The sequence below is a fragment of the Stenella coeruleoalba genome (assembly GCF_951394435.1).
Source record: "Stenella coeruleoalba genome assembly, chromosome: 9".
Classification (NCBI taxonomy): Eukaryota; Metazoa; Chordata; class Mammalia; order Artiodactyla; family Delphinidae; genus Stenella; species Stenella coeruleoalba.
In genome coordinates this window covers 49026121-49052928 of record NC_137155.1, presented here as the reverse complement: position 1 = coordinate 49052928, position 26808 = coordinate 49026121, and the positions used below count along the sequence as shown (strand labels likewise).

The following is a 26808-nucleotide window of genomic DNA, read 5'->3' as shown; positions in this document are numbered from 1 at the left end:
TACAAGAGGACCACGTGGAGTGCTTGATGCATCCTCTTGACTCTATGGGGCACGTTGTTCCCAAGACTGGACGTTAGCTGCACTCCCTACCAATGGGAGAACAAACATCCATGAGTGTTTCTCATGCACCCCAGGTAGATCATGGGGGAGAGAGCATCTGCCTAAGCTGGTTTAATTTGAGTTCAAAAGGATCACCTGGGAAGGTAAGAGGACTCCAACAGAGACCATCCTCTTTAGAGTAGAACGAAACCTGGAGCAGAGTGGGAAGTGGCCCCAGAGAAAAAAATGCAACTGGACATTCTCATTTCTAAATTGAGACTGTGTTTGAGCAGAGGATTTTTTTATGCCAAGAGTGAATTGGTAAGTTATGAAGCTGAAATTTCATGCAGGAGCAAAGGAAAAACCTCCTCCAGTGAAAAAATTTGAATGGGATTGTAAAGACAAAACAGCATTTCTTGTTTGTTTTGTTTTATAAGTATTTTATAACAGAAAACTTCAAAAGCACAGTCCAAAGAAGAGAGAAGAGTCTGATGAACTCCCATGTGCTCATAATGCAGCAATTATTAACTCCTGTCGAATCTTGTTGCAACTATACTGCCCACCTACTCTCCTTTCACCATCCCCATACCCCATACACAGAATTACTTTGAAGCATATCCAATGTCTGTATTTCCTTTAACTTGGAAGTAGGATCCAGAGGCTTGATCAGATTCAGTTTCAATTATTTGGCGAGACTGTCTCACAGGTGTTGTATGCACTCCTACAGGACTTCCAGGCCCATGATGTCTGGTTCTCTCTCAGCAATGTTAATATTGATCAGGATTTAGGACAGTTTGATTCATCTGTTATAGTTCTTTATCAGCTTTTTATCAGTTTTAGCAACCACGGATGATTTCCCATATCCATAATTTTATTAGGAAAAATTACATTTTGATTACCTCTCACTGGTTGTGCATAGGCTATATGTATACATGCTAGAACACTGGGATCCCCTGGATTGGAGACTCATTAGTCTTTTCACAAGAGTCCTTTTTATTCATTAGCTTTGGAATTTTGGTGTATTTTTGTTTGTTTGGAGGTCTATGAGTTTGTCAGCTGTAGAAACAAAATTCATTTTTGCTCAACTGCCTGCTACTGCATGAAAAGGAAGCCTAATTCTCCAGCCTACTTACTTTGGTAAGATCTGCAGACCTCTATGGGTATGACCTTCAGAGAACTGGTTGGTCCTCTCCTTTGAAAGACCCTTCAGTGCCAAGTACATGGTACCTTTCTGGTCTGCCTGGTAGGAATAAATGTTTATATTGAGAGTTTTCATCTGTTTTTGTGAAACGGTTTCCCAGATATTGTAATGTCTTGGTACCGTAACTATTGTTTTTCAATTCTGAAAAAATTTCACATTTAAGAAGAAAGTAGACAGTCTTCCTCAATCCATGCCTTGGTTGGTTAATTGAGGGAGGTGGTGGGATTCTGTGTGGCTGAATGATTACATTCACCGCTCCTAATTCCATCCATAGCTCCTTATTTTGCCCTTGATGGTGTTGTCCAAGCCAAGGTAGATATTTGATAGTTTCCACATCTCTCATTCCTTCCTTTTCCAACACAGTCTATTTGAGACTCACAACATGCTTAAGAGGAAATATAAATATTGTCTGTACAGGGCTGAAAAGTCAGAGGCTGTATCTATAAATTTGCCAATTTAAAGTATAGATCTTGGGTCTAAAAAAATTAAGTGCTTTTGCGTCCACATTCCTGGAGGGAGAAGATCAAACTCTTAAATAACCTCAATGTCATAAGCAAGTGGGCCTCCAAGGGAAAACCCCAGGTAAAAAGATACTTTTTCTATGCTTCTACCACTTCTAAGTTGACCAAGAAAAGCAGGTGTGATGGGTATTGTGACTTTTTCATTTATTCCATATTCTATGTATAAACAATTATTTTCAGCTCTTCCCTTTAATCGAAGCAAAAGTTCTCGGACTTTTTCCTCCTTCCATACATCTCCACTGTGCCACAAGGAATTAATATCAGCTGTGTTTCTAAAACATTGGTCGATTTTTCCTTTGTGGACAAGTCTGTTCATATTGTTACCTTTCCCAAGAAAGAAATATGCAATTGGTTGCTTTGTACGATACATATGCTTATATTGCCCCCTGAAAGAATTTTCCAGTGACCGAGCATACTTTTCCATTTGTTTAGAATCTTGATCTAGTTGTTGGTTTCCTGGCCAGAATAACAGGGAGGCTAGGAAATAAGGTTCTGAAAATCGATAATTCATTCCTACTTGTTGCAAGACTTCTTGAAGCTGATCTTTCAGTTTTTTAATTGGCTTCACTAATTTGGAGGTAGGTTTAATACAGTAGAGAATGATGTTGGCCAAGATGAAATTTTGCTTTTCCCTTGGCAGGATTCTGACAGTGCACTGCTCAAAGAGAAAAGTATATTTGTTAACTATATCTTCCATGGTGTGTATAGCATATTCTTGAGTTTTGATAAGATATTCCAAGAGCCCAGAAAACTTGTCTGCTTTTAGAACTTCTAGCTTTCTCCGATACAGCTCTACTTGAAGTGGCAAACTAAGCTTTGGTCCAAGATCTTTGTTCTGTGATTCCTCTGAGGGACCGAATATATCTGCATACTTCTTAAAACATCCAGCCACCCTTTTCCGAGTTTTGGCCTCTTCATTTTGCTTAATATTGTTCCTGGGTTTTAGAAGGACAAAGTAATCATCAAAAAAATCAAAGGACTTTTTCAAAGAAAATTTCAAATTGGTTAGATAAGGAATAAAGTTCTTGAGGACTACTTTAAATTCATTGCTCGGATCTCCAGGAATATCATTATTTCCTGATATAAAATTGATCATATCTCTTTTAGATAGTTCATTTTTATTGTCAAAAAAAGGAATGAGCTGGAGAATCTGGATTGTGTAGAGCCCAACTTCTATCTCCCCTTGATACCCAGCTATATTGTAAGTATCATACCGCCTTTTCGACTTCTGATAAAATCTTTCCTTTGCTTCATACTCTCTATCCTCACTTTGCTGTTGAGATTCTTTGAATGCATTTGAGGCATGCACTGCTAAATCCAAAAGATCAGATAGATCATCAACTGAAATGTTCCTGTTTCTTCCTTTATCCTCTAACCACCATCTAATTTTACTTTTGTACACTTGACCCAGTGTGTCTGAGATATAAGAATTGGCAGGTTCTATCTCTTTTGCTTTATTTGCCCAACATAGAGCACTGTTAAAGTCCTTCTCTTTAATGTAGAAATGTCTTGACAAGGCTTGGCAAATGAATGCATTTGGGTTGAACCGACGAATACCTTCAAGTAATACATTTTTAACTGCCACATTCCCTTCATCTCTATGTAATGCTTCAATGAATGGGGAAAACAAAGTTCCTGTTTCACCTTCATGTTCGTTGCGCTGTCTTGTGAGCAGCAGTGTATGCATATCTTCTAAAAATTTGCTTTTTCCTATACCAGTATCATAGAACACATTTTCTGTTAGCATATCCAGCATAATTTGACTTTTATCTAAGTCATAGCTTATCTTCAATTCTTCCAATGAGCGAATGGCAATCAAAGGGTGAATAATGCGTACTCCACAGTAGTTCCCACATTCTACCACCTCTGTTTTTATTAGAATTGTAGAGTAGGTGCCCATCTTGTCTTCAAGCTTTTCTGTTCCCCAGAAAGCTTTCTTGTTTGTGATTCCTAAGAACTTTTCACACTGTGATAGTGAAATGGTGGTATCAGGCACATATGAATTAAGAAGAGCCAGAAAAGAAAAGAGCTTTGCTTCCTTGGTGGAAGTATTTTGTCCTTTCAGAATATTCCTGACCACATTTTCTATGTACGTTTTATTAAAGTTGGTTTTCATAATCATGAAGGAATAAAAATCTTTAAAGTTTTTATGTTGCTCTTCAATTTCTTTCAGTTTAAGCTCGAAAGCTCTCTGTTCTTTGGAAGATAGTTTTTGTATTAGGGCAATACTGTCTGAGATCTTTGCACTTTTTTCAGGATTCTGTGATCTCCTGCAATTTAGGATGATCACTAGAGGCCTCTCATATCGAATATACCTATTAGCTACAGCTGTCTGAATAGAGGCCTGCAGAAGATAGACATTATCTTGTTCTTCAAAATCATCAACAAGCAGTAGTACAGGTAAGTATTCCTGATTATTTGTTGTCCCATAGGTTATTAAATTAGTCACTTGTTCTCCAATTTCAGAAAAATCCACTGTCTTGTTTTTCAGCACAGCACATCTGAATTTCTTCCTTAGTTCCCAGAGAATATGCATGGCCAAGGTAGTCCCACCACAGCCTGGATGATGAAACAGATGAATAATTTTGACACATATTGGCTTTGAAGAATTTGCCCAGTTTTGAATAATTTCTTCAAGTATTTCATATTTATCCCTTTTGACAAAAGGGGAAGAATAGTTTTGAGAAGAAAAGTAGAAGTTCCACCATGATACTTTGCCACCTCGATAGAAGTCTTCCTCTTTTGAGGCTTTGAATTCAAGTAATTTTTTTTTGTCCTTCTCTAAGAGTGTACCTTCACATTCATTTTCACAGAGAATTTCCAGGGCAGTCATGATATCTTCTTCTTTTTTCAGAAGGACAGTAGATGAACCAATAGATGGTAAAAATCTCTTTGAAGATTGAGTCACAGATTTTAGCTTAAGAATAGTTCCATTTATCTCTTCAAGACTTAAAGCAGAAACACATTGGCTTGATAATTCATCTTGCTGTTTCGTTAATCTTGCTTCAAGTAGATCTTTCCATCCCTGACATATGCGTGAATGTGTGCAAATACACAATATATTTTCCATTCCTTTGAGATCTTGGTAGAAAGCACAGAAGGTCTCAATGAGGGGGTCTCTTGGGTCATCCACAGAGGAGAGTAATAGAAATACCACCAAAAACTTCCCCCTTGGCATTATGTCTTCATGTGTAAGAAATGAAATCAGTTTCCTGACTTCAGACGCTTTTTCTCTTTGCCAGGAACTTGGATCTAAGGGTTTATATTTTTCACTGTCAAGGTCTAACCTGCCATTGCAGAAAATCCAGCTGAGTTGTTGATAAAGATTCAGACTAGTAATCTTCTCATCTGTAGTTTTCCCTTCCACATATAAACTTGGGAAGTGAAGGTTTGCTACTCGGGTTTCTTTGTAAGCTTTGACCACACCCTTGCTCACAGATTCAGGATCAAACTCCAACACAGCAAACCATTTAATTTCCTTTAGGAAATCTAAGTGTTTTATTTGAGTTGGATGGCATTTATTTATTACAAGAATGTACCATTCATAGTAGGAATTATCTAACAAATCCTGATTTCCTGTCAACAGTTTAACAAGCTTTGGTCCCTCACTCTCTTTTTTATTTGTTTTTACTCTGCATTTTTCTTCTGCTTCTTTCCTACATTCTGCCAGTCTTTTTAAATCTAATTTAAATGATGTGAAATATGCATTATTTTTCATGATGTCCTTAGTACTGGCCCCATCGCGCACAAAGACTGAGAATTTTGGACTTTGTGTCCATGTCTTCTTGCTGCAATTTTGCATTTTAATCTGGAAATAATCATGTTCACATTCAGAATATTTTGGAACAACATCCACTTCAATAACAAATCTGTCAGATGGAGTACTATTTGGCATTAAAACTTCTACAAATCTTGGCTCTCGAATGCAATTCTTTGCTTTTTGGACCTGATGGTCTTCAAAATATTTGTGGATCATCAGATTGAAGTGGTCAATGAGGGCTTCCTTGGTGACAGTGGTGACTTCCACGCCAACAATTTTTCCATGGGGTTTGTCCTTGACTCCAAAATGAATAGTGCCATTGGTACGTGAATTCATACAAGCTGAAGCAAACCGGAAAACCTCATTGCTAAATTTCATCTTAACATCCTCTTCTGTGGCTGTTCCTGTATTCGTGAAGCATTTGAATTCATGTATTGGATCAATGAGATTGAGTGGTCCTGTTTCAGGCTGTAGATTAAAATTTAATTTGTAACGATATGGATCACTGAATTCATCAAAAGGGTATGATACACATGTTGGTTCTATGGATGGCTGCTCTTCCTCTGTGTCATCTATTTCATCGTTCATGAACTCATGTTTCAGTGACTTAGAACCTTTAGTAACTGTACTCATTGTACAGTCATTAACCATGTCTGATTTCTCTTTCTCCTTTTGTTTTTGCTTTGAAGTTTCTCCATTTTTCTCCTGTTTTTTAGGAACATTTTTACTGCCTTTCCCCCTCTTACTTGTCTGAAAAGGATCTCCAGAGGATGTTTCCAGCAACTCTTTGAAGAGATGTTCTATTTGGATAGCTGGTCCAAATGTTATGCCCATAGCAACAAGGTCTTCTTTAGTTAAGTACTTCAAGTTTGCGCCATTCACGTCTTGTGCAGTCAAAATTTCCCTGTGTTTTTGGTCAATTTTTTGACTTTCTAACCACCGATTTACATCCTCTTTTGTCCATTCATCTGTATTATCTGGTAAGTTAAGTTGTGCTGCCATTCTGATACCTATGTATAGAAAAAGAAAAATTATTTAGTATTTTTATAAGTAAATTTTAAAAATAGTTAATTTTTCAATAGACAATATGTACATGTCTTATAAAACTGAAAAAGCTCAAAAGGATATACATTCCATCTAATTACCCTCCTGAGAGGAAATTACCATTATCAGTTTCTTCTATATCCTTTCAGAGAAATACTACCAAATACAAAAGCATAAACACTTTTTTCCATTCAAATGGCAACATACAATACTCAATTCTCTTTGCTTGCTTTATTCACTAACTGTATCTTGGGGATGCTTCCAGTCAATATATATATATAGAGAGATGTTTCATCCTTCTTAATGGTTGTTTTCTATAATGTGTGTTAGCCCTATTGTTTATAAATATTCAATTCTGCTATAGAAAATAAGAAAACCAAAGGAGGCTATATGAAACTAAAGAGAGAAGGATTATGATATGAGGAGGATACATGAAACAAGGTATAGAAGCAAGTAGTTTGTGAAACATGTTATGATAGACATAGATAAAGTAAATAGAGCATATGAGCGTTAAACATAGTTAGGAAGAGAAAGAAGGGCCAAATAGATATTAAATATTCATGCGGCACACTTGAAGCACTTTATATTTTTGACATCTTAATTGGGCCACCTACTGTTGACACCCATTCTGATCCTTTGTATACTCTAATTAAAAGACATAAATAAAATCCAGAGTAGCTTATCAGGCTAACTGATGAGTTAGAGCTGTGGTCAGGCACATATGCCCCTCTGCATCTCTCTGATTGGAGCAAGTGTATGCCACTGACACAGGTGCCTTGTATCTGTTGATTCCTCTTGGACAGACCTCAACTCTGGTTCTCAAAATCACAAAATCAGTGGAGAATGCTGATACTGCAGAGAGGGAGAGAGAGGATATATGAACTTGTATAACTCAGGTAATGAGATCCTTCCACCCCTCTTGTACCTTATCCAAAGTGTGTTACCCATCTCTTTCCCCCTGCTTTTTGTTGTGTATTTTAATTGATTTAATAAAGATGTGCCTCAAATACCTTAAATTGATCTGTGAGCCATTCCGTTCCATGACTTCTGGGATAGCTTGCTGGGTAGTGAACTTGGGGGCTACTATTATATCCATGTAAATTTTCACATAATATTTGGTAATAGCTAATTCCTGGGCAGTAACAAATGGCATTACTATTTGGTATTCAGATTGAAAGACTACTATTTGGAAAAATTATTGGCAATCTGGGTTGCAGAAATATAGCAATGGTTAGAAAAAAACACAATAGAATCCAGATAATAATAGTCAGTTTTAAGTACAATCCAAAAATGGCTCAAATAATGTGAGCCATTCCTATAAAATCACCATGGGAGAAATCAAATCAACAGAGAAGATAAGCCTGGAGAATAGTGGAAAATAGACTATATAGGCACACTTCCATGAAATAATACACAGGAATATTACCTACCAGTGGTACATAAAAGATCAAGGTTAGGATTTACCTTCCCGTCCAGACATAAAGCTGCCAGAGCAATTGTCCAATGTTAAAGCTATTATTTTTTGGTTAGTAACTCCTGCATTCATATTAAGTGAATAAAAGATATACCTTACAGCTACATTAAAACAAAAATAGGCAAAGATATGCACAACTGATGGAAATTTTACTCTATTACAATACTATGACAACCAGAAACCATGGAGATTTAATGCTTTCTAAAAAAAGTGAACTAGGTGAAATTTCTTTCAGTTATTTGGCCTATAGAGATTAAGAAGCTGAAATTTAAAATAAGCTGGGGAGAGAGAAAAGAGTGGAGGTGGGAAATTGCTTTAAGTGTACTACTTTTTAAAGTAAGCCCCTTGTGTGGGACTATATCAAACTTAGAAACTATGCATTGAAGGACACAATGAACAGAATGAAAAGGCAACTTATGGAATGGGAGAAAATATTTGCAATATTTTCAAATCATAGATATGATAAGGGGTTAATATCTAAAATATATTTTAGAAAACTCCTGCAACTCAATGACAAGACAAATAACCTGATTAAAAGTGAGCAAAGGATTTAGACATTTCTCCAAAGATGATATACGAATGACCAACAAACATATAAAAAGATGTTCAATATCACTAATCATTAGAGAAATACAAACCTAAAACACAGTGATATATCATTTCACATCTACTGTGATGACTACTATATTAAGAAACCCCAGAAAATAACAAGCATTAGCGAAGATGATGTGGAGAAATTGGAGGAACCCTTGTGCACTACTGGTGGGAATGTAAAATGATGCAACCTACACAACCTACCTTAAGAGAATGGTTAAAGGAAGTTTTCTAAACAGAAAGAAAATAATAAAAGAAGGAACCCTGGTACATTAGGAAGAAAAAAGAACACAGTAAGCAAAAATATTGGTAAATATAATAGACTTCTCCTCTTTGGTTTTCAAAATTACGTTTGATTTTTGAAGCACTGGCTGATATGGTTCTAAATGTATGTAGTGAAAATATTTAAGACCATTATATGTGGATAGGGTAAAGGGATATGAAGGGAAGTAGGATTTCTATGCTTCACTCAAACTGGTAAAAAAAACACTATTGGACTGTCATAAGTTATGTATGTATAATGAAACATCTAGAGCAATCAATAAAAAAGCCATACGAAGTGATACACTCAAAGTGATATACTCAAAAGTGATATACTCAATTCCACTAGATAAAAGTGGAATTGTAAAAAAACTTTCAAGTAACCCTCAGGACATCAGGAAAATAAGAAAGAAAATTGAAAAACATAAGTCCTAACATATAAATAATTAATTACATTAAATATAAATGGCCTAAATACAGACGTTAAAAGACAGCATTGGTAAAGTGGATTAAGAACATGACCCAACTATATCCTGCCTGTAAGATGCTCACTTGAAATAAAATTATATAAATAGGTTGAAAAGAAAAGTATGGATAAATACATATAATACAAATATTAATCAATAAAGACAGGAATGGTTATGTTAATGTCAGATAAAGTAGACTTCAGAGAAAAGAAAATTACCAGAGACAAAGGCATATTACATAATGATAAAATGTTCAATTCAACAAGATGACATAACAATCCTAAAAGTGTATGTGCCAAACAAGAAAGTTTCAAAATGTTTGAAACAAATACAGAACTTTTCAGTTTTAGACAAATCCACATTTATAGCTGGATATTTTGACACCTTTCTCTCTATAATTGAAAGAAAAATTAGACAGAATGTTAGTGAGGTTACAGAAGAACTCAACACCATCAACCAACAGGTACCAAACCACATTTATAGAACACTCCATTCAACAACAGCAGAGAATCTTTCTTTTTAAGTGCCCAAAATAGACCATAACCTAAATGATAAAACAAGTTTCAACAAATTTAAAATAATTGAAATCATACAGAATATGTTTGCCAACCACAATGGAATCTTATTAGGAACTGATAACAGAAAGATAAGAGGAAACTCACTAAACACTAAAACTACACTCCCAAATAATTCATGGGCCAAAGAAAAGTCTCAAGTGAAATTAAAAAAATACATTGCAGTGAATGAAAATGAAAATACAACATACCAAAATTTGTGGTACGTGGTTAAAGCAGTATTGAAAAAATTGTTGCAATAAATGCATACGTTAGAGAAGAAACGTCTCAAATTAATAATCTAAGATCTTACTTCAAAAACTTAGAAAACCTTGAAAAAGAAAAGTAAAATAACCCAAAGCAAGCAGAAGGAAAGAAATAATAAAGATAAGAGCAGAAATCAATTAAACTGAAAACAGAAAACAATGGAGAAAATCAATGAAACAAAATCTGCTTCCTTGAAAGATCAGTAAAATTGACAAAACTCTAGCAAAACTGGCAAAGAATAAAAAAGAGAAGACACAACTTACCAATATTAGAAGTGAAACAGTGGATATAATTTTGAACTGCATAGACATCAAAAGGGAACAAGGGAGTAGTATGAATAACTTCACACACACAAATTTAACAACTCAAATGAAATAGAACAATTCCTCAAAAAACAAACTTCCACAGTCCATTCAGTATGAAACAGATGATCTGAATAGTCCCATACTTTAAAGAAAACTGGATTTTTAATTTTAAAGATCTCCCTACAAGGAAAAATTTCCAGGCCCAGACAGATTCACTGAAGAATTCTACCAAACATTTAAAGAATTAATGCTGATTTTATATAATCTCTTCTAGAACACAGTAAAAGACGGAATACTTCCCAATTCATTTTATGAAGCTCGTATTACCCTACTAGCAAAGCCTCTGCAAAACCAGACTTCAGGTGAGCTCCCATGGACCAAGACTCCTGCCTCGCCCCAGTGCCAAGCCAGTCCCTGAAGCCCCAGGCTCAAAGCAGTCTCCTGCAGATCCAGGCTCCTGCCTCACTCCAGTGCAAGGCCAGCTCCCATAGACCCAGGCTCTTTGCCTGCCCTGGTGCTGGGTTGGGTTCCAAGGACACAGACTCCAGATTGGTTCCTATAGACTCAGGCTCCTGGCTTGCCCCAGCCTCCAGGTTGGCTCCCGAGGACCCAGGCACATGGCCAGCCCCACTGTCAGGCTACACCTCATGGACCCAACCTTCAGGACAGCACCTGTACCCCAAGGCTATAGGCCAACTCCTGTGGGCATCAGAATCCAGGCCCACCACCAGCACTTCAGGGGCCAGGTCCACCCCATGGCCCCAAATGCCAGCCTACCTCTGTAGACCCAAGCACTAGTCCAGCCCAGACACTGACCCAGGCAGCAGACCTTCCCACCTGAGGATCAAGCTCATCCTCAGAATCTACCAGACAATTCACCCACAATCTCTGGACAAGCTGACTGGTGAAGGGCTTTTCTGGCCTAAGCCCAGTCTGTAAAGACTGAAAGAGGTGCCTACTTCTTCAAATGTGCAGACAATAATGCAAGGCCAGAAGAATTATGAATAATCAATGAAACATGCAAGGCCAGAAGAATTACCAATAATCAATGAAACATGACACCATCAAAGGAAACTAATAAAGCTCCAATAAATGACCCTAAAGAAATGAAGATCTATGAACTACCTGACAAATTATTCAGAATAATCTTCATAAAGAAAGTCTGTGAACTACAAGAAAACACAGATATACAATTAAACAAAATTAGTAAAACAATGCATGAACAAAATGAGAGGTTCAGCAAAGAAACAGAAACCATTAAAAACATATAAATGAACAAACAGAAATCCTAGCATTGCAGAACACAGTGAATGAATTGATGAATTCAACAGAAAGCTTCAAAAGCAGACTCATCCAAGCAAAAGAATCAGTGAACTTGATGACAGTACATTTGAAATTCTCCATTCAGAGGAGCAAAGAAAGAAAAAAGAATGAAAAAGAGTGAAGAAAGCCTATGTGAATTATGGGATACCATTGACAGTAAAATCTACTATTGTTGGAGTTCAAGGAGAATAGAGGAAGAAAAGGGCAGAAGGCTTATTTATAGATATCATGGCTGTCAATTTCCCAAATGTGGGGAGAGATTTGGACATCCAAGTTCCTGAAGCTCATAGGTGCCCCAAAAGTTTCGACACAAAAAGATCTTCTCTAAGACACATAATAATAAAACTACCTAAAATCAAAGACAAAGAATTTTAAATGCAGCAAGAGAAAAAAATTCCCACATACAAAGGAACCTCCATAAGACTATCAACAGATTCCTCAGCAGAAACCTTATAGGCCAGTAGAGAGTGGGATGATATATTCAAAGTGCTGAAACTGTCAACTGTGAATACTTAAGAACCTTACAAGTTGTCCTTCAGAAATGAAGGAGAGATAAGGACTTTCCAAGACCAAAACAAACAAACAAACAAACAAAAAAGTTGTAGAGTTCTTCACCACTAGACCTGTCTTACAAGAAATGCTAAAGGGGTGTCTTTGAGTTGTAACAAAAGTATGCTGACAGCATGAAAAGAATATGAAAGTATGAAACATAGTGAAGGTGAGAATATAGTCAAACTCAGAACACTCTAATACTGTAATGGTGGTAGATAAATCACTCTTAACTCTGGTATAAGAGTAAAAGATAGGGACTTCCCTGGTGGTCCAGTGGTTAAAGACTTCACCTTCCAATGCAGAGGGTGTGGGTTCAATCTCTGGTTGGGGAGCTAAGATTCCACATGCCTTGTGGCCAAAAAACCAAAACATAAAACGGAAGCAATATTGTAACAAATTCAATAAAGACTTTAAAAATGGTCCACATTAAAAAAAATCTTTTTTAAAAAAAGTAAAAGACAAAAGTATTAAAAATAACTATAGGTAAAATAAAATAATGTGTTAATGGATACAACATATATAAAAGATGTAAACTGTGACATTAATAACATAAAATGTGAAAGAAGTTAAGTTAAAGTGTGGAGGTTTTGTACGTGGTTGAATTTAAGTTGTTATAAATGTAAAACAGACTGTTATATCTATAAGATGAATAATGTAAACTTCATGGTAACCACAAATAAAAAACCTGTAGCAGATATACAAACAATAAAGAGAAGGGAATCAAAGCATATCACTACAAAAGGTCATCAAATCACAAAGGAAGACAGCAAGAAAGGAAGAAAGGAAAATGAAGGAATTATAAAGCAGCCAGAAAATAATGAACAATATGGCAATATTAAATCCTTACCTATCAATAATTACTTTAAATGTAAAAGGATTAAATTATCCAATCAAAAGATACAATGTGGCTGAATGGATTAAAAAAATCAGATCCAACAGTAATATGCTGCCTACAAGAGACTCATTTTAGATTTAAGGACACACATGCACTGAAAGTGAAGGGATGGAAAAACATATTCCATGCAAATGGTAACCAAAAGACAGCAGGAGTGATTATAATTAGACAAGATAGACTTCAAGTCAAAAATTGTCAAAAGTGACAAAGAAGGTTACTACATAATGATAAAGGGGTCAATTCATCAAGATGATATACAATTGTAAATATATAATGCACCCAAACTTAGATACTTCAGTGTACCTAAAAATATAGCAGATATTAGCAGAACTAATGGGAGAAACAGACATATACAATAAGAGTAGGTGACTTCAATATCCCAGTTTTAACAATGGATAGGTCATTCAGACAGAAATTCAATAAGGAAACAGCAGACCTAAACAACACCATAGATCAAATAGACCTAGCAGACACATTCAGTACAGTCCATCCAATAGCAACAGAGTACACATTCTTTCAAAGTGCACATGGAACATTGTCCAGGATAGATCATATATTAGCCCACAAAAGAACTCTTAACAAATTTAAGAAGGTTGAAATCATATCAAATGTCTTTTCTGACCACAATGATATAAAATGAGAAATCAATAATAGAAGGAAAATTGGAAAATTCATAAATATGTGGAAGTTAAATGACACACTTCTGACAAACCAACAGGTCAAAGAAAAAATGAAAAGAGGTATCAAAAAGTATCTTGAGACTTTTAAAAATGGAAACACAACATACCATAATTTAAGAAATGCAGAACAGTTCTAAGACAGAAGTTAATAGTGATAAATGTCTACTTTAAGAAAAAAGAAAGATCTCAAATAAGCAACCTAATGTTACACCTCAAGAACAAACTCAACCTAAAGTTCACAGAAGGAATGAAATAATAAAATCAGAGCAGAAATAAATTAAATAGAAACTAGAAAACAATAGAAAATGTCACCTCTTCCTGGTGCCGGACCCCCCAGGCTGCGGGGCCTGACATGGGGCTCAGAATTCTCACTCCTGTGGGAGAACCTCTGTAATATAATTATTCTCCAGTCTGTGGGTCTCCTACCTGGGGGGGATGGGGTTTGATTATATCACTAGTCCTCCCCTCCTACCAGTCTCACTGTGGTTCTTTATGTCTTTAGTCGTAGAGGATCTTTTCTGGTGGGTTTCGATCTTTTTCAATGATGGTTGTTCTGCGGATTGTTGTGATTTGGGTGTCCTCTTGAGACGAGATGAGCTTAGGGTCCTTCTACTCCACCTTCTTCAAGAGAAGACCTTCCCATTGATACCAAGTTTCTTAAAAATAGTTGTATCTCAGAGCAGCTGGGCATGAAGGAAATAACACTGCAGAAAGAAAAGGAGACCAGCCAAATTAATGACCAAGGCATCCATCTTCTCTTACCACTAAGAGCTGTTTTTTGTAAAGTAAACAAAATTAATGAACCTTTAGCTAGATTAAGAAACAAAGAGCAGAGACTCAAATAAATAAAATTATAAATGAAAGAGAGATGTTACAACTGATACCACAGAAATGCAAAGGATCATAAGATAGTACTATGAATATTTATATGCCCCCAAACTGGACAGTCTAGAAGAAATAAATAAATTCCTAGAAATATACAAACTACCAAGACTGAAACATGAATAAAGAATCTGAACAGACCAATAATGAGTAAGGAGGCTGAATCAGTAACTGAAACCTCCCAAGATGGAAAAGCCTCGGACTTCATGACTTCACCAGTGAATTCTGCCAAATATTTAAAGAAGAATTAATGTGAATACTTCTCAAACTCTTCCAAAAAATAGAAGAGAAGGGAACACTTATAAGCACATTTTATGAGGCCAGCATAACCTTGATACCAAGGCCAGATAAGGACAGTACAACAAAAAGAAAGTTACAGACCAATATCACTGATGAACATAAGTGCAAGAATCCTCAACAAAATACTAGCAAACCAAGTTCAACAGAACATTATAAGGATTATAAAGATCTTATACCATAACTAAATGTGATTTATCTCTGGGATGCAAGGATTGTTTGATATATGCAAATCAATAAATGTGATATACCACATTAAAAGAATGAAGGATAAAAATCATATGATCATCCCAATAGATCCAGAAAACTAAGAAAACAGAAACAGAGTCATATATACAGAGAACAAATTGGTGTTGCCATATGGGAGACGGGTGGGAGGATGAGTGAAATAGGTTAGGAAGATTAAGAGGTACAAACTTCCAGTTACAAAATAAATGTGTTGGGCATGAAACGCATAGTGCAGGGAATATAGTCAATAATAATATCAATAGTAATATCTTTGCTGACTAGATTTACAGTGGTGATCATTTCATAATGTATAGAAATATTGAATCACTATGTTGTGTACCAGGAACTAATTATACTTCAAAAACAAACTAATAGAAAAAGAGATAAGATTTCTGGTTACCAGAGATGGGTAAAGTGGCTTGAAGGTGGTCAAAAGGTACAAACTTCCATAAGTACTAGGGATGTGATGTACAACATGATTAATATAATTAACATTGTTGTATGTTATGTATGAAAGATGTTTAGAGAGTAAATCCTGAGAGTTTTCATCACAAGGAAAAAATATTGTTTTCTTTTTCTTTTATTTTGTATCTACATGAGATGATGGATGTCACTAAACTCATTGTGCTCATCATTTCATGATGCATGTAAGTCAAATCATTACGCTGTATACCTTAAACTTATATGACATATAAGATATGTCAGTTATATCTTAATAAACTGGAAGAAAGAAATTAAAAAGTCAGAAAAATAATCAGGGAGAAGGCTAAATATGGGTAGAAGAGGAAAGAAGGTGAAGCCATGGAGTAAAGTCAGTGCCTAAAATAACTTTTCAATTCTATATACTTGACTAGAATTGGCCTGAAAATTTCATTCTGAGCTTCTTAGCAACCCCATAAAAAATGGAAACATAATTTGTTACATGATTGGTCAAACCTACATATATTTATGAACTGTAGGGTTAACTGTAGGGCTTTTTAGCTTTACTAAAGGAAGTTGAGGAGCAGGCCTTTAATTTAAACTGTATTTCCCCCAACTCTTTGTATTACCTTGTTCCTTACTTTGGGGGAAATCAGACGTAAACCCAGGATTTTTAGGAAGAAATAAGAAAGCTGTCATAATTTCAAGTACTTCCTGTAGTAGTCTGTCTTCATCTCTGTCACTGTCTCTGTCTCTGTCTGTCTGTCTGTCTGTCTATTATACATATAATTTGACACTAATATCTGAGAAGTTATCAGGGAATTTTATTTTCTGGCAACTCCTTAGAGTAGATGGTGGAAGGGATCTTTGATTAATGTAAAGTACATCTTTAAATTTTCATTATATGTTCTTTCTGAAGATGCTCCTAACGCCTTGGGGGATTTCATCAATAAAAGTGCCTCTAGTTTTCCACTGCATGCATCTTTTATGGAATGTTATGACTCCTTCCTCAACTAATATAAAGCAGACTCTGTCACAGCAATGAACAGTCTAGGCTTAAAATATTTTTAGGTTTAAAATATTATTTTTGGAGTATATTTCAATTTTCTAATTAAGAAGTAGATTCCTTCCTAGTCAATAAAATGCTGCTATAGAGAGTAATAATACTATAAATAACAGATATTGTACTTACCCAGATTTTTCTTGCCAAGTTCTTCTAAAATGAGGGAAAAACCATGTATTTCGGTGCAGGAAACAAACGTCTGTGTTCTTCTTCCTACTGTGTTAGATAAAAATACTTTTTTCATTCCAGTTTTTATGACAGTTTCTCCTCTGCTTCCACTTCAATCTGAACTCTAATCGGCTCAGAAAGGACAGTGTTTCTCAGTAATGGGTGTGCCGAAACTGGAAGGTGGGGGAGGAGGAAGCCTGCAGAATTGATTTCAGTTTCGCTTTCCTAGATATGACTTTTCTCTCTGAAATGATTTTTTTTTTTTTTTTTGGTAAGCCATTATTCTTCCACCTTCTGGTGTGATTGGTTAGAAGCCAAAGGTTTAAAATCTGTTCTTTGCTTGAGAGTTTTGAGGGCTGCAGAGAGCCCAGAACTTGGGTAGGGAAGAGCTTATGTTGGCATTTCACTGGCCTTCCTGGGTGGACTGTCCATCCATCTCTGTTTTCCTAAAGATAATGTAAAGGAATGGCTTTCGGGGACTTTTTGGAGCTCCCTATAAATGCTAAATTCCTCTGGGTTAGTTCTGCAGGGCAGACCAGGGTGGGACCCCTAGTGGCCACATTGCAGGGATTTTCTTTTCTAATGTCAGCCTCAGGGACAGGCACAGAACAGCCTGAGTGAGAATGAAGAAAATAGTGAGCATTTAAAAAATTGATATTGATATCAAGTGTTAAAATTTATTGTGTGTGCTCAGTTAGCATTTGGTTTCCACATTCCACTGTTGATTCACACTGGCTTCATATGTTTTATGAACATTTATTGGGCACATACTATGTACCAGGCACTGTTCCAAGTGCTTTATATTAATTTATTTACTCTTCACAACAATCCTCTGAGGTAGATGCTATTATTATTTCCATTTTACAGCTAAAGAAACTGAGGTGCAGAGACGTTAAATAACCTCTCTCTCTCCCCCCACCTCCCTCCTTCTCTTTCTCCAATATGTACTACTGGTTCTGTTTCTCTGGAGAACCCTAATACAAACAGGTTATAAAAATTAACTTCTCTGCTGTCTCAGAGCAGTCTTATTCCCCTAGCTTATCTCATTGCTCACATTCCCTGTGTGAGGCCAGGTTCCAGATCTTCAGCATGAGCAACCTTTCTCTTCTATCCTGTGTCGCCCTCCTCACGCTGCCTCTCTGACCACCCAGACAGTGCTTTTCCATTTCTTTATTAGACTATTTCCCCCTTAAGGAGGGGAATTTTAACCTAGTTGTCCCCTCCCTTGAAACTGTAATACTACAGATATGCTGTATATCTGTTTATGTATATCTGTGCTTTATACATAAAAAAGAGCATCATATGCCATTAGGGAATTGCAACTTAAAACAATGAGATACTGGGCTTCCCTGGTGGCACAGTGGTTGAGAGTCCGCCTGCCGATTCAGGGGACACGGGTTCGTGCCCCAGTCCGGGAAGATCCCACATGCTGCGGAGCGGCTGGGCCCGTGAACCATGGCCGCTGAGCCTGCGCGTCCGGAGCCTGTGCTCCGCAACGGGAGAGGTCACAGCAGTGAGAGGCCTGCGTACCGCAAAAAAACAATGAGATACCAATACACACCCATCAGAATGGCCAAAATCCAGAACACTGACTCCACCAAGGGCTGGTGAGGATATGGAGCAACAGAAACTCTCATTTATTGCTGGGGGGAAATGCAAAATGGTACAGCCACTTTCGAAGACAGTTTGGTGGTTTCTTAAAAAACTAAACCTACTCTTACCGTATGATCTGGCAATCACACTCCTTGGTATTTACCCAAAGGAGTTGAAAATTTATGTCCACACCAAAAACCTGCACACACAAGCTTATAGCAGCTTTATTCATAAATGCCAAAGCTTGGAAGCAACTAAGATGTCCTTCAGTAGGTGAATGGATAAATAAACTGGTATATCCAGACAATGGAATCTTTATTCAGTGCCGAAAAGAATTGAGCTGTCAAGCCATAAAAAGATGTGGAGGAATATTAAATGCATATTGCTTAGTGAAAGAAGTCAATCTGAAAAGGCTACATACTATATGATTCCAACTATATGATATTCTGGGAAAGGCAAAACTTTGGAGATAGCAAAAGGATCAGTGGTTGCCAGGAGTTAGGGAGGAGGTAAGAATGAACTGGTGGGGCATAGAGGATTTTTAAGACAATGAAGTTATTCTATATGACACTATAATGGTGGATTTATGCCATTATATATGTATTTGCCAAAACCCATAGAAGATACAACACCAAGGGTGAACTATAATTTGAACTATGGAGTTTGGGTGATGATGTGTTAGTGTAGGTTCATCAATTGTAACAAATGTGCTACTCTGGTGAGGGATGTTGATAGTGAGGGAGATTAACTTTGAACACTGAAAATATATACCCTCTCCCCCAGAGGGTATATGGGAAATCTCTATACCTTCCTCTCAATTTTGCTATGAACTTAAAACTGCTCTAAAAAAATAAAGTCTATTTTAAAGAAAGGTTTTTTGTGGTTTTTTTTGCTTCCAAGAACAAATTTTTACTCCCTTGGAGGTGATAGTGTCCCAGTTGAGAATGCATGATCTAGACTTGCATATATTGTTTTCCTGGATTCCTCATTACTTCACCCACCATGTTGGTTCAGTCCTGCTATTGCATACGAACTTCTTGGGCCAACTGTTTCCTGAAACGGTCCTATGAAAAGGGGAAACCAGTTATGCCTTTCCACCTGAGGGGATGGATTCTGCTGGTGAATTCTGATGTTGCCTAGCTCCCCCTCTCCTCCTGTGCTCTAGGATCTCAGTCTGGTTCTTCACCCATCAGTCCTCTCCTTCAAGAAAGCCTCTGAATAATCCTGGGATGTGGGCTGTCTCACTAGAGGACACGTCCTATATTTGAGAGGAATTCTCTGGTGAAGATCAGGGGAAGTTCCTTCTCTTTTCCAGGCCTTCTTTTAAACTCTTTTATTTAAATTATTTCAATAATCCAAAGAGTGAGGATCCCTTTCTTAAGAGAAGAGTGTTCAAAGTTAAGCTCCCTGGATACTATCTGATCAATGTTTCTCTTTTAACTCATTTGGGGTCCTTATGCTCTAATAAAATTATTATAATGTAGCAAGCACAGAAAAATGTGTCATGATCTAGAAACACTCTGTAGAATATCTCATGCTTTCATTCCATTCTCCTTCTTTTTTATAAAATTTCTCTTAGGAACAGAACCAGCAAAAATTTTACATTCGATCATGTTCCTCTTTCTCTCAGATGAAGGAAGTATTGCCACATTATAATACCAAGAAGCCTCTTAGTCCATGAGACAGGATTTTTGCAAGTGTCCGGAGCACATTTCCCTTGTTGTTATTGATTCAGAGTAATTAGGACTGAGTCTTTTTTTTTTTTTTGGTTGTTATTATTGTTCATTTTTAAGAAAGTAATATTTACAGTATATTTTTCTAGTTAAAAAGCTAATATGTGTTCAATTAAAAACATCAGAAACAACTAGAAAAAAGAAGAAAAACAAGCTCTACCTGAATCCCATCCCCCATTCATTGTTATGAACATTTTTGGTATACAATCTCTCGGTCCTTTATAGATAATCTCTCAGATAAATATTTGCCCAATAGTAGAAGTATATGCCTTATAATGTTTTGTTCTTCTACTTAGCAAAATATGGCTTCTGTTTCCCCACATCATGAAATAGACTTTTATGGCATAATTTCTTTGGAAAATTTTAAATACAAACAAAGTAAACAGGACAGCATAATGAATCCCCATGTAGTCATCACTCAGCTTCAAAGCTATTAGCTTTCTGCCATTCTCTCTTTTTTACATTCTGCTACTCTTGAGGTAAAACTGGAGTGCACATATATTAAATGTAAAATTTTGACAAACCACCCCAATCTAGATATAGGACATTTCTGTTACCCCATGTCCCTTCTCAGTTACTCCTAACCCCCTCCAGAGGAAACTGCTCTGCTGATTTTTTTTTTTCACCATAGATTAGCTTTACCTGATCCAAGTGTTGATATACTGGAATCATATAGAATATACTCTTCTGTGACTGGCTTCTTTTATTCAACATAATGTCATTGAGATTGGTCTAAATGTTGCATGTATCCATAGTTTGTTTCTTTTTATTGCTGAATAGTATTCTGTTTTATTAACATACCACACTTATCTAATGTCCTTAAAGAGACATTTGAGTTATTTCCATTTTTGGCAATCACACAGAAAGCTGTTATGACTATTTCTGTACAAGTCTTGTGCAGACATATATCTTCATTTCTCTTAGGTAAATAACCTTGGCAAGGAATTGCTGGATCAAATAGGTGTGTGTTTAACTTTATGAAAAACTGTTAAGCCTTTGTCCAAACTGGTACCAGAAGCAATACTCTTCAAGGCATGGTGAGTCTTTGTATCAGGCGACTCTATCAGTCAAACTGAAATAAGGAACTGGTGTAATCTCACCTGGCAAATTTAGGAATAAAGAAATAATGATACTTGGCACATCCGTATCAAAAGTCTAAGGCTGCCAGACATCACAATTTTACCCCACGACACCTGTGAGTACAAGGGGTTTAGTTTAATTGGTACGCATAATATCTGGCCTGATGTTAGAACTGTCTAATATGTTCTCACCATCTTAGGAGTGGTCAGATGTGGCACTCATTAGTCAATGTTTATATTTTTACAATAGCTGTAATGAACATCATTTCAGGACTTCCAAGATGAGCCAGCAAAGCGAATCTGCTTTATACATATTGAGCAGGCAGATGGAAATTTAATACAATTGGTTGAAAGAACAAAGTAAAGTGACATTATAAGGGTCACATATGGATATTGTATCCTACTAGGCAGTTCTTGCTCCTTTGCACACAATGGATATCTTTTAAATAACCGCAGACCACATGGATATTTCCTATTAACTCTCTAACTATTACTAATTTTTTCTTTCTGGATGGACTTATAAATTGTATGCCATGACTCATTTGAATGCTACTTTCCACTTTTCTAAGACTGTAAGAACAAATTGAATCTTCCTGTGGCTATTTATACCCAATACACATCTTCAGTCTTTTGGACACATGAAGCTTCTTGAAGAGCTGACTCCATTCAGGAACTGGCTTATATCCTATGAGCAACAGATAATGCATTGCCACCTGTCCACCTGGAAGGCCCAATTTTCCCACAGGGACTAGGCATGTTTGGACAACAGAGTCTCTATTCCACAAAATGTTAAAAAAAAAATTGGTTAAACTCAGAGCATATAGGTATGCTTTATTTACCAAAGGTTACTCAGCTTTAAGCAGAGACCTTTGATCTTTGATGTCTGTTAAAAAATTTCTTCCTGGAAATTCCCTGGAGGTCCAGTGGTTAGGACTCGGTGCTTTCACTGCCGGGACCTGGGTTCCATCTCTGGTCAGGGAACTAAGATCCCGCAAGCCGTGTGGTGCAGCCAAAAAAAATTTTTTTCTTGCCTCTTGTTACATATCTCTTTGCTAAGAGTCTTTTTGGTAACTTAAAATACTATTTACATGATTTAAAATTCCACATTGGGCGTGCATTTCTTATTATAGGTATTTCCAAATTAATATACCAGTTATCCCTTCAGAGTGATACCAAGCTTACTGTAAGTTTTTCTCTAATCCAGTCTCTTTGTTTATCTAGTCATGTGTTTTGCAGAAACATTGGAAGTATTGTTAATATTGGAAAATAGAATGATTGTTCCCTAAAGGATTTGCTGATCCGAAGGGCCTGTATTTATCCATCCTTCAGGAAGTGTTGTAACATGGCTTCACAGTGCTCAGTAGAAGCCAACCATGTTTAAAGATATTCTGGCTCTTAGATAACTCATGCATATTTGATATTCAGGAATGATATTTATTTTCTCAAATAAAAATGAAAAAATAAAAAATTTAAATGGTTTGAAGAAACATTCTGGGGTATATTTGTTTTTTCATTTTATACTTAATTTAGGTATGAGTAATGAACTAAAAAAACCCTATGGGTTTGTTTTTTGTTTTTTCATCCAGTTGTTCATTTCCCTGTTTCCAATGTGATAATTAGTCTTCCAACTACTTGGAAAATATTGTTTTTATTTAAAATCATATAAACTGATGTACTGCAACATATCTACATGTGAAGATGAGTATTGGAAAAGGGGTAAACAATACAGTTTGAGAAAACTAAGGTTGTATGTTTAGGGGAAAGGGCTTGAACTAGAGTGTCAGTGAATAACTTTCTTTAACCAAAGACTGAAATGGAGTGACAAGGACAGCTATTATTTAAATTCAAGAAGGCCTCAGCAAACTTGGTAAAACACACCCATCTTAGATCAATAAAGCAATATTCATTTAGTGCTTCATAAAAATAAATTGCCTTTCATGATTGAATAAACAAAATGTGGTATATCCATATAATGGAATTTGTTTGACAGTAAAAAGAAATGAAATCATGATAATACAACATGCGTGAACCTTGAAAACATTATGCAAAGTGAAAGAAGCCATTTACAAATAAACACATATTGTGTGATTCCATTTATATGAAGTGTCCAAAATAAGCAACTCCATAAAGAAAGAGAGTAGATTAGTGGTTGCCAGGGGCTGGAGGATGGGGTAAATGGTGATTGACGGCTAATGGGTACAGGAATTCTTCTGGGGTGATAAGAGTGTTCTAAGATTGATTGTGCACAACTCTGTGGATACACCAAAAACCACTGAATTGTGTAACTTTATGGTATGTGAATTATCTCAATAAATTTGCCTCCTAATAAGAACCTACCAAGTGCCAGATATGTAACTTATGCTACCCAATTTAATCCTCATCAGACGCCTGCAAACGAAGTTTATTATCATTTGACAAATGAGAAAACAGGGTTCTAACTTAACCTGTGTACGCTCACTTTATGGATGACTGGCACAGGTGGGCTTGCATTGTAAGCCTATTTTCTAAGTATAAGCTTCTTCCACTGGCTGTCTTGGTTCACCCTGTTTCAGAGTTCTATATTCCAGGTCCTCAGTGAGCTCGACTCACAGGGTCTCTGCGTTATCCTCTGCCGTTTGAACTGCTCTGGTTGTCCTAGGCAAACGGACTTTCCTCTGGACATGCTCTTATCATTCTCCACAGACTTGCTCTGCCCAGGTCCGAGGCACTATCTTCTCTTAGCCAGAGTCTTCTCTCAGTAAGCTACCCATCGGCTCCAATGGGCGCCCCAAAGACTGTAAAGAGAAGCTCTAGGTTTTCTCTCCTGTTTGAGCCAGTGATTGCAGCAATTGCCCCCGAGCTCAGCATTCTACAAAAAACAGCATATGAAGGACTTCCGGCTTACTGGCTATTATTATACTTGCCCAGAGACATTGTACGTGCGTATGCGCACGCGCCCACGGGCACGCGCATGTGCCCGTGTGTAACATGGAGATGGTGGGAGGGCTTGTCTTTGCGCCACCTCACAGGGGAACAGGTTCCTTCTTGCTTTCTCCTTTATTGTTTCAATTCTCCGAGGAATTCTATCCAGGGAGATGGAATAGGGTGACTGACATCTGTTCTCCGCAAGCCTATCTTTTTTTTTTGCGGTATGCAGGCCTCTCACTGTTGTGGCCTCTCCCGTTGCGGAGCACAGGCTCCGGACGTGCAGGCTCAGCGGCCATGGCTCATGGGCCCAGCCGCTCCGCAGCATGTGGGATCTTCCCGGGCCGGGGCACGAACCCGTGTCCCCTACATCGGCCGGCGGAGTCTCAACCACTGCGCCACCAGGGAAGCCCAAGCCTGTCTTTTTATCTCTACCTTATCTCAAAGGTTCCCCCATTATTCAAAGATGAAGACCCTTTATAACATTAAAAAATTTCTCAGCTGCCACTCCTATGATGGGAGCTGAGAAGATATATAGTGATCTGAAGCTACTATACATTTGGTAACCCCTTCAGATGAATTTTGTACTCTGTCAATTACATGAGCAACTTATGTAGTCTCTGATCTATGTTTGGTTTGGAGCTATGTATTTAATTCAAGGTGAGAATGATTTGAGCAAAAAGGTTATAATGCTTTGACATAACTCCTTGGCACATCAGTGTCTTCAACCTTTTTTTCAGTGATGGTTTGTTAATATTTATATAGAACTTTAATATAGTTCACTGTTCTGAGGCTTACCAAGTCCTTTCATGAACATTATCTGATCAGATTTATGTTCTGGAGTGTTGGCATATTTTTTAACATGAGGGACATTTATATTTGGCAAGAAGCTGCATAGTGTAAGTAAAGGGGGAGGAGTTGTGATCAGGAAAACTATGTCATAATTAAATTATGTTTCCTCTCAGCCAACCTGTTTTCCCATTCATTGTGCGTATAGGGGAATTGGACCAGAACCAGTGCTGTTCATTGTTTGTTTTGTTTCTTCAAAAGAAATGCACATGAAACTTCTGTGTCTAAATGGGTAAAGGTGGAACTGCTCTGGTTGGAACTGGGGGAAGAATTACACTTTACCTTCTTTATTCTGTTCTGGGAAAATTTTGAACCCTAGAGGTCTCCTTATGAGTACTTACTTTCAGGATCCATTCCCTAAGGACTTGTACTTTCTCCATTTGGGAGGTGAGAAGGAAGGATCAAACTAGCAGCTTTCAGGGTGAGAACCAGTGCCCACCCCCATCTTTAGGAGGCTGGGCCTTGGCAGCATGCAGGTAGTCATACCTCCAGAGAAGGATGCTCAAAGTCCTGGCTGGAGCTCAGCAGGCTCATGCCCTGCTCTAATGTTCTTCCGGACTGAAACTACAAACCTAGCTACTTTCATTTTCTGGAACTATATTTAACTACATTAAAATTATGTAATTCTTCTCATAGTCTCTGTACAAGCTAATTGTGAAGGAAAGCCTTAAATAAAATGTTGATTAAACTTTGGAGGGTTTCATCTTTAACTAGATGTAAACTTTTGATATCATCTTGAGTTACATAGGACAGAATTTTGCATAGCTGCATGTGGTCACAATTTTCTACACAGTTTCAGATGCTTGAATTCCTGATCTTCTGAACTACATTTTACTTAGGTCTTCTAGCTTCATCTCCAGAGCCTTCCACCATCAAACATTCTGCACCTTGCTTGCTGGAAGATTTCTTTTTTTGAAGAACTCTGCAGTCAGCACAAGTGGCATCTGGCGATATGTATATGAAAGCACTGAGATTTCTCATTCCTTTTAGAACCATTTTGCTAGAAATGGCTTATGTACACTTGGAAGTATATTCATTTCCAAAGTTCTGCTTTAGTTTTTAGAATTAGATTTTAAAGATAGCTTTCAAAGAAAGTTGATGAAACAGATATATTTAATGATTAGAAACTCACCAGAGCTTTTCTGAAAACTTCTACTTTTCATATCAGCAACTTGAAATAGTTCTTCAAGAGGTTCTTTAATCTCCAGCAGTTAGATGAGTTGCATTTACTTGTGAATTTTCAGGAGTCACATCCCGGAAAGCATCTATGAGGAAGTAGATATGTGAGAAGAATAGACCTGGTCATTTCCTAGTTTACCTGAGGGTATATTTGTTGAGAATCTACTACATTAAAAAAAAAAAAGATATCACAGCAAAATTAAAATGTAGTTGATTGGACTGTTGCTTAGAAATTGTTTACAGCACAGATTTTCCCCTTAACTTTCTACTATAAAAATTTTCGAACATAGAAGATTTAAAAGAACATCCTTCAGCTAGATGGCATCTCTTCCTATATTCCTAAATACTGATACTTTTAATAAAAAAAATAAACATTCAAAACATGTTGCAGGCATACTTTCTCTTTCTCTTCTCCCACATTCTACATTCAGTGTGGAGAAAATCCTATAGGTTGCTTCAAAACAAGCATCTGATTA

The 26808-nt window shown here is 36.9% G+C and overlaps 1 protein-coding gene across 2 annotated transcripts; it reads right to left on the bottom strand.

Moving 5' to 3' along the window:
* Positions 1-26808, bottom strand: LOC307191315 (sterile alpha motif domain-containing protein 9-like). 2 transcript variants are annotated; one of them, XM_079931288.1, is made up of 4 exons: positions 26286-26808; positions 16957-17043; positions 14410-14641; positions 1-6531 (listed from the first exon to the last, which is right to left on the bottom strand). In XM_079931288.1, the coding sequence occupies exon 4, from the start codon at positions 6521-6523 to the stop codon at positions 1772-1774; it is 4752 nt and encodes a 1583-aa protein (XP_079787414.1). In that variant the 5' UTR covers positions 6524-6531; positions 14410-14641; positions 16957-17043; positions 26286-26808; the 3' UTR covers positions 1-1771. The 2 variants fall into 2 exon arrangements, with proteins under 2 accessions (XP_079787414.1, XP_079787413.1); XM_079931287.1 differs by lacking the exon at positions 26286-26808 and having other exon boundaries at positions 16957-17111.

Excerpts from the sequence above, each read along its gene's own strand:
- LOC307191315 (XM_079931288.1), bottom strand. The coding sequence starts at position 6,523 with ATGGCAGCACAACTTAACTTACCAGATAATACAGATGAATGGACAAAA.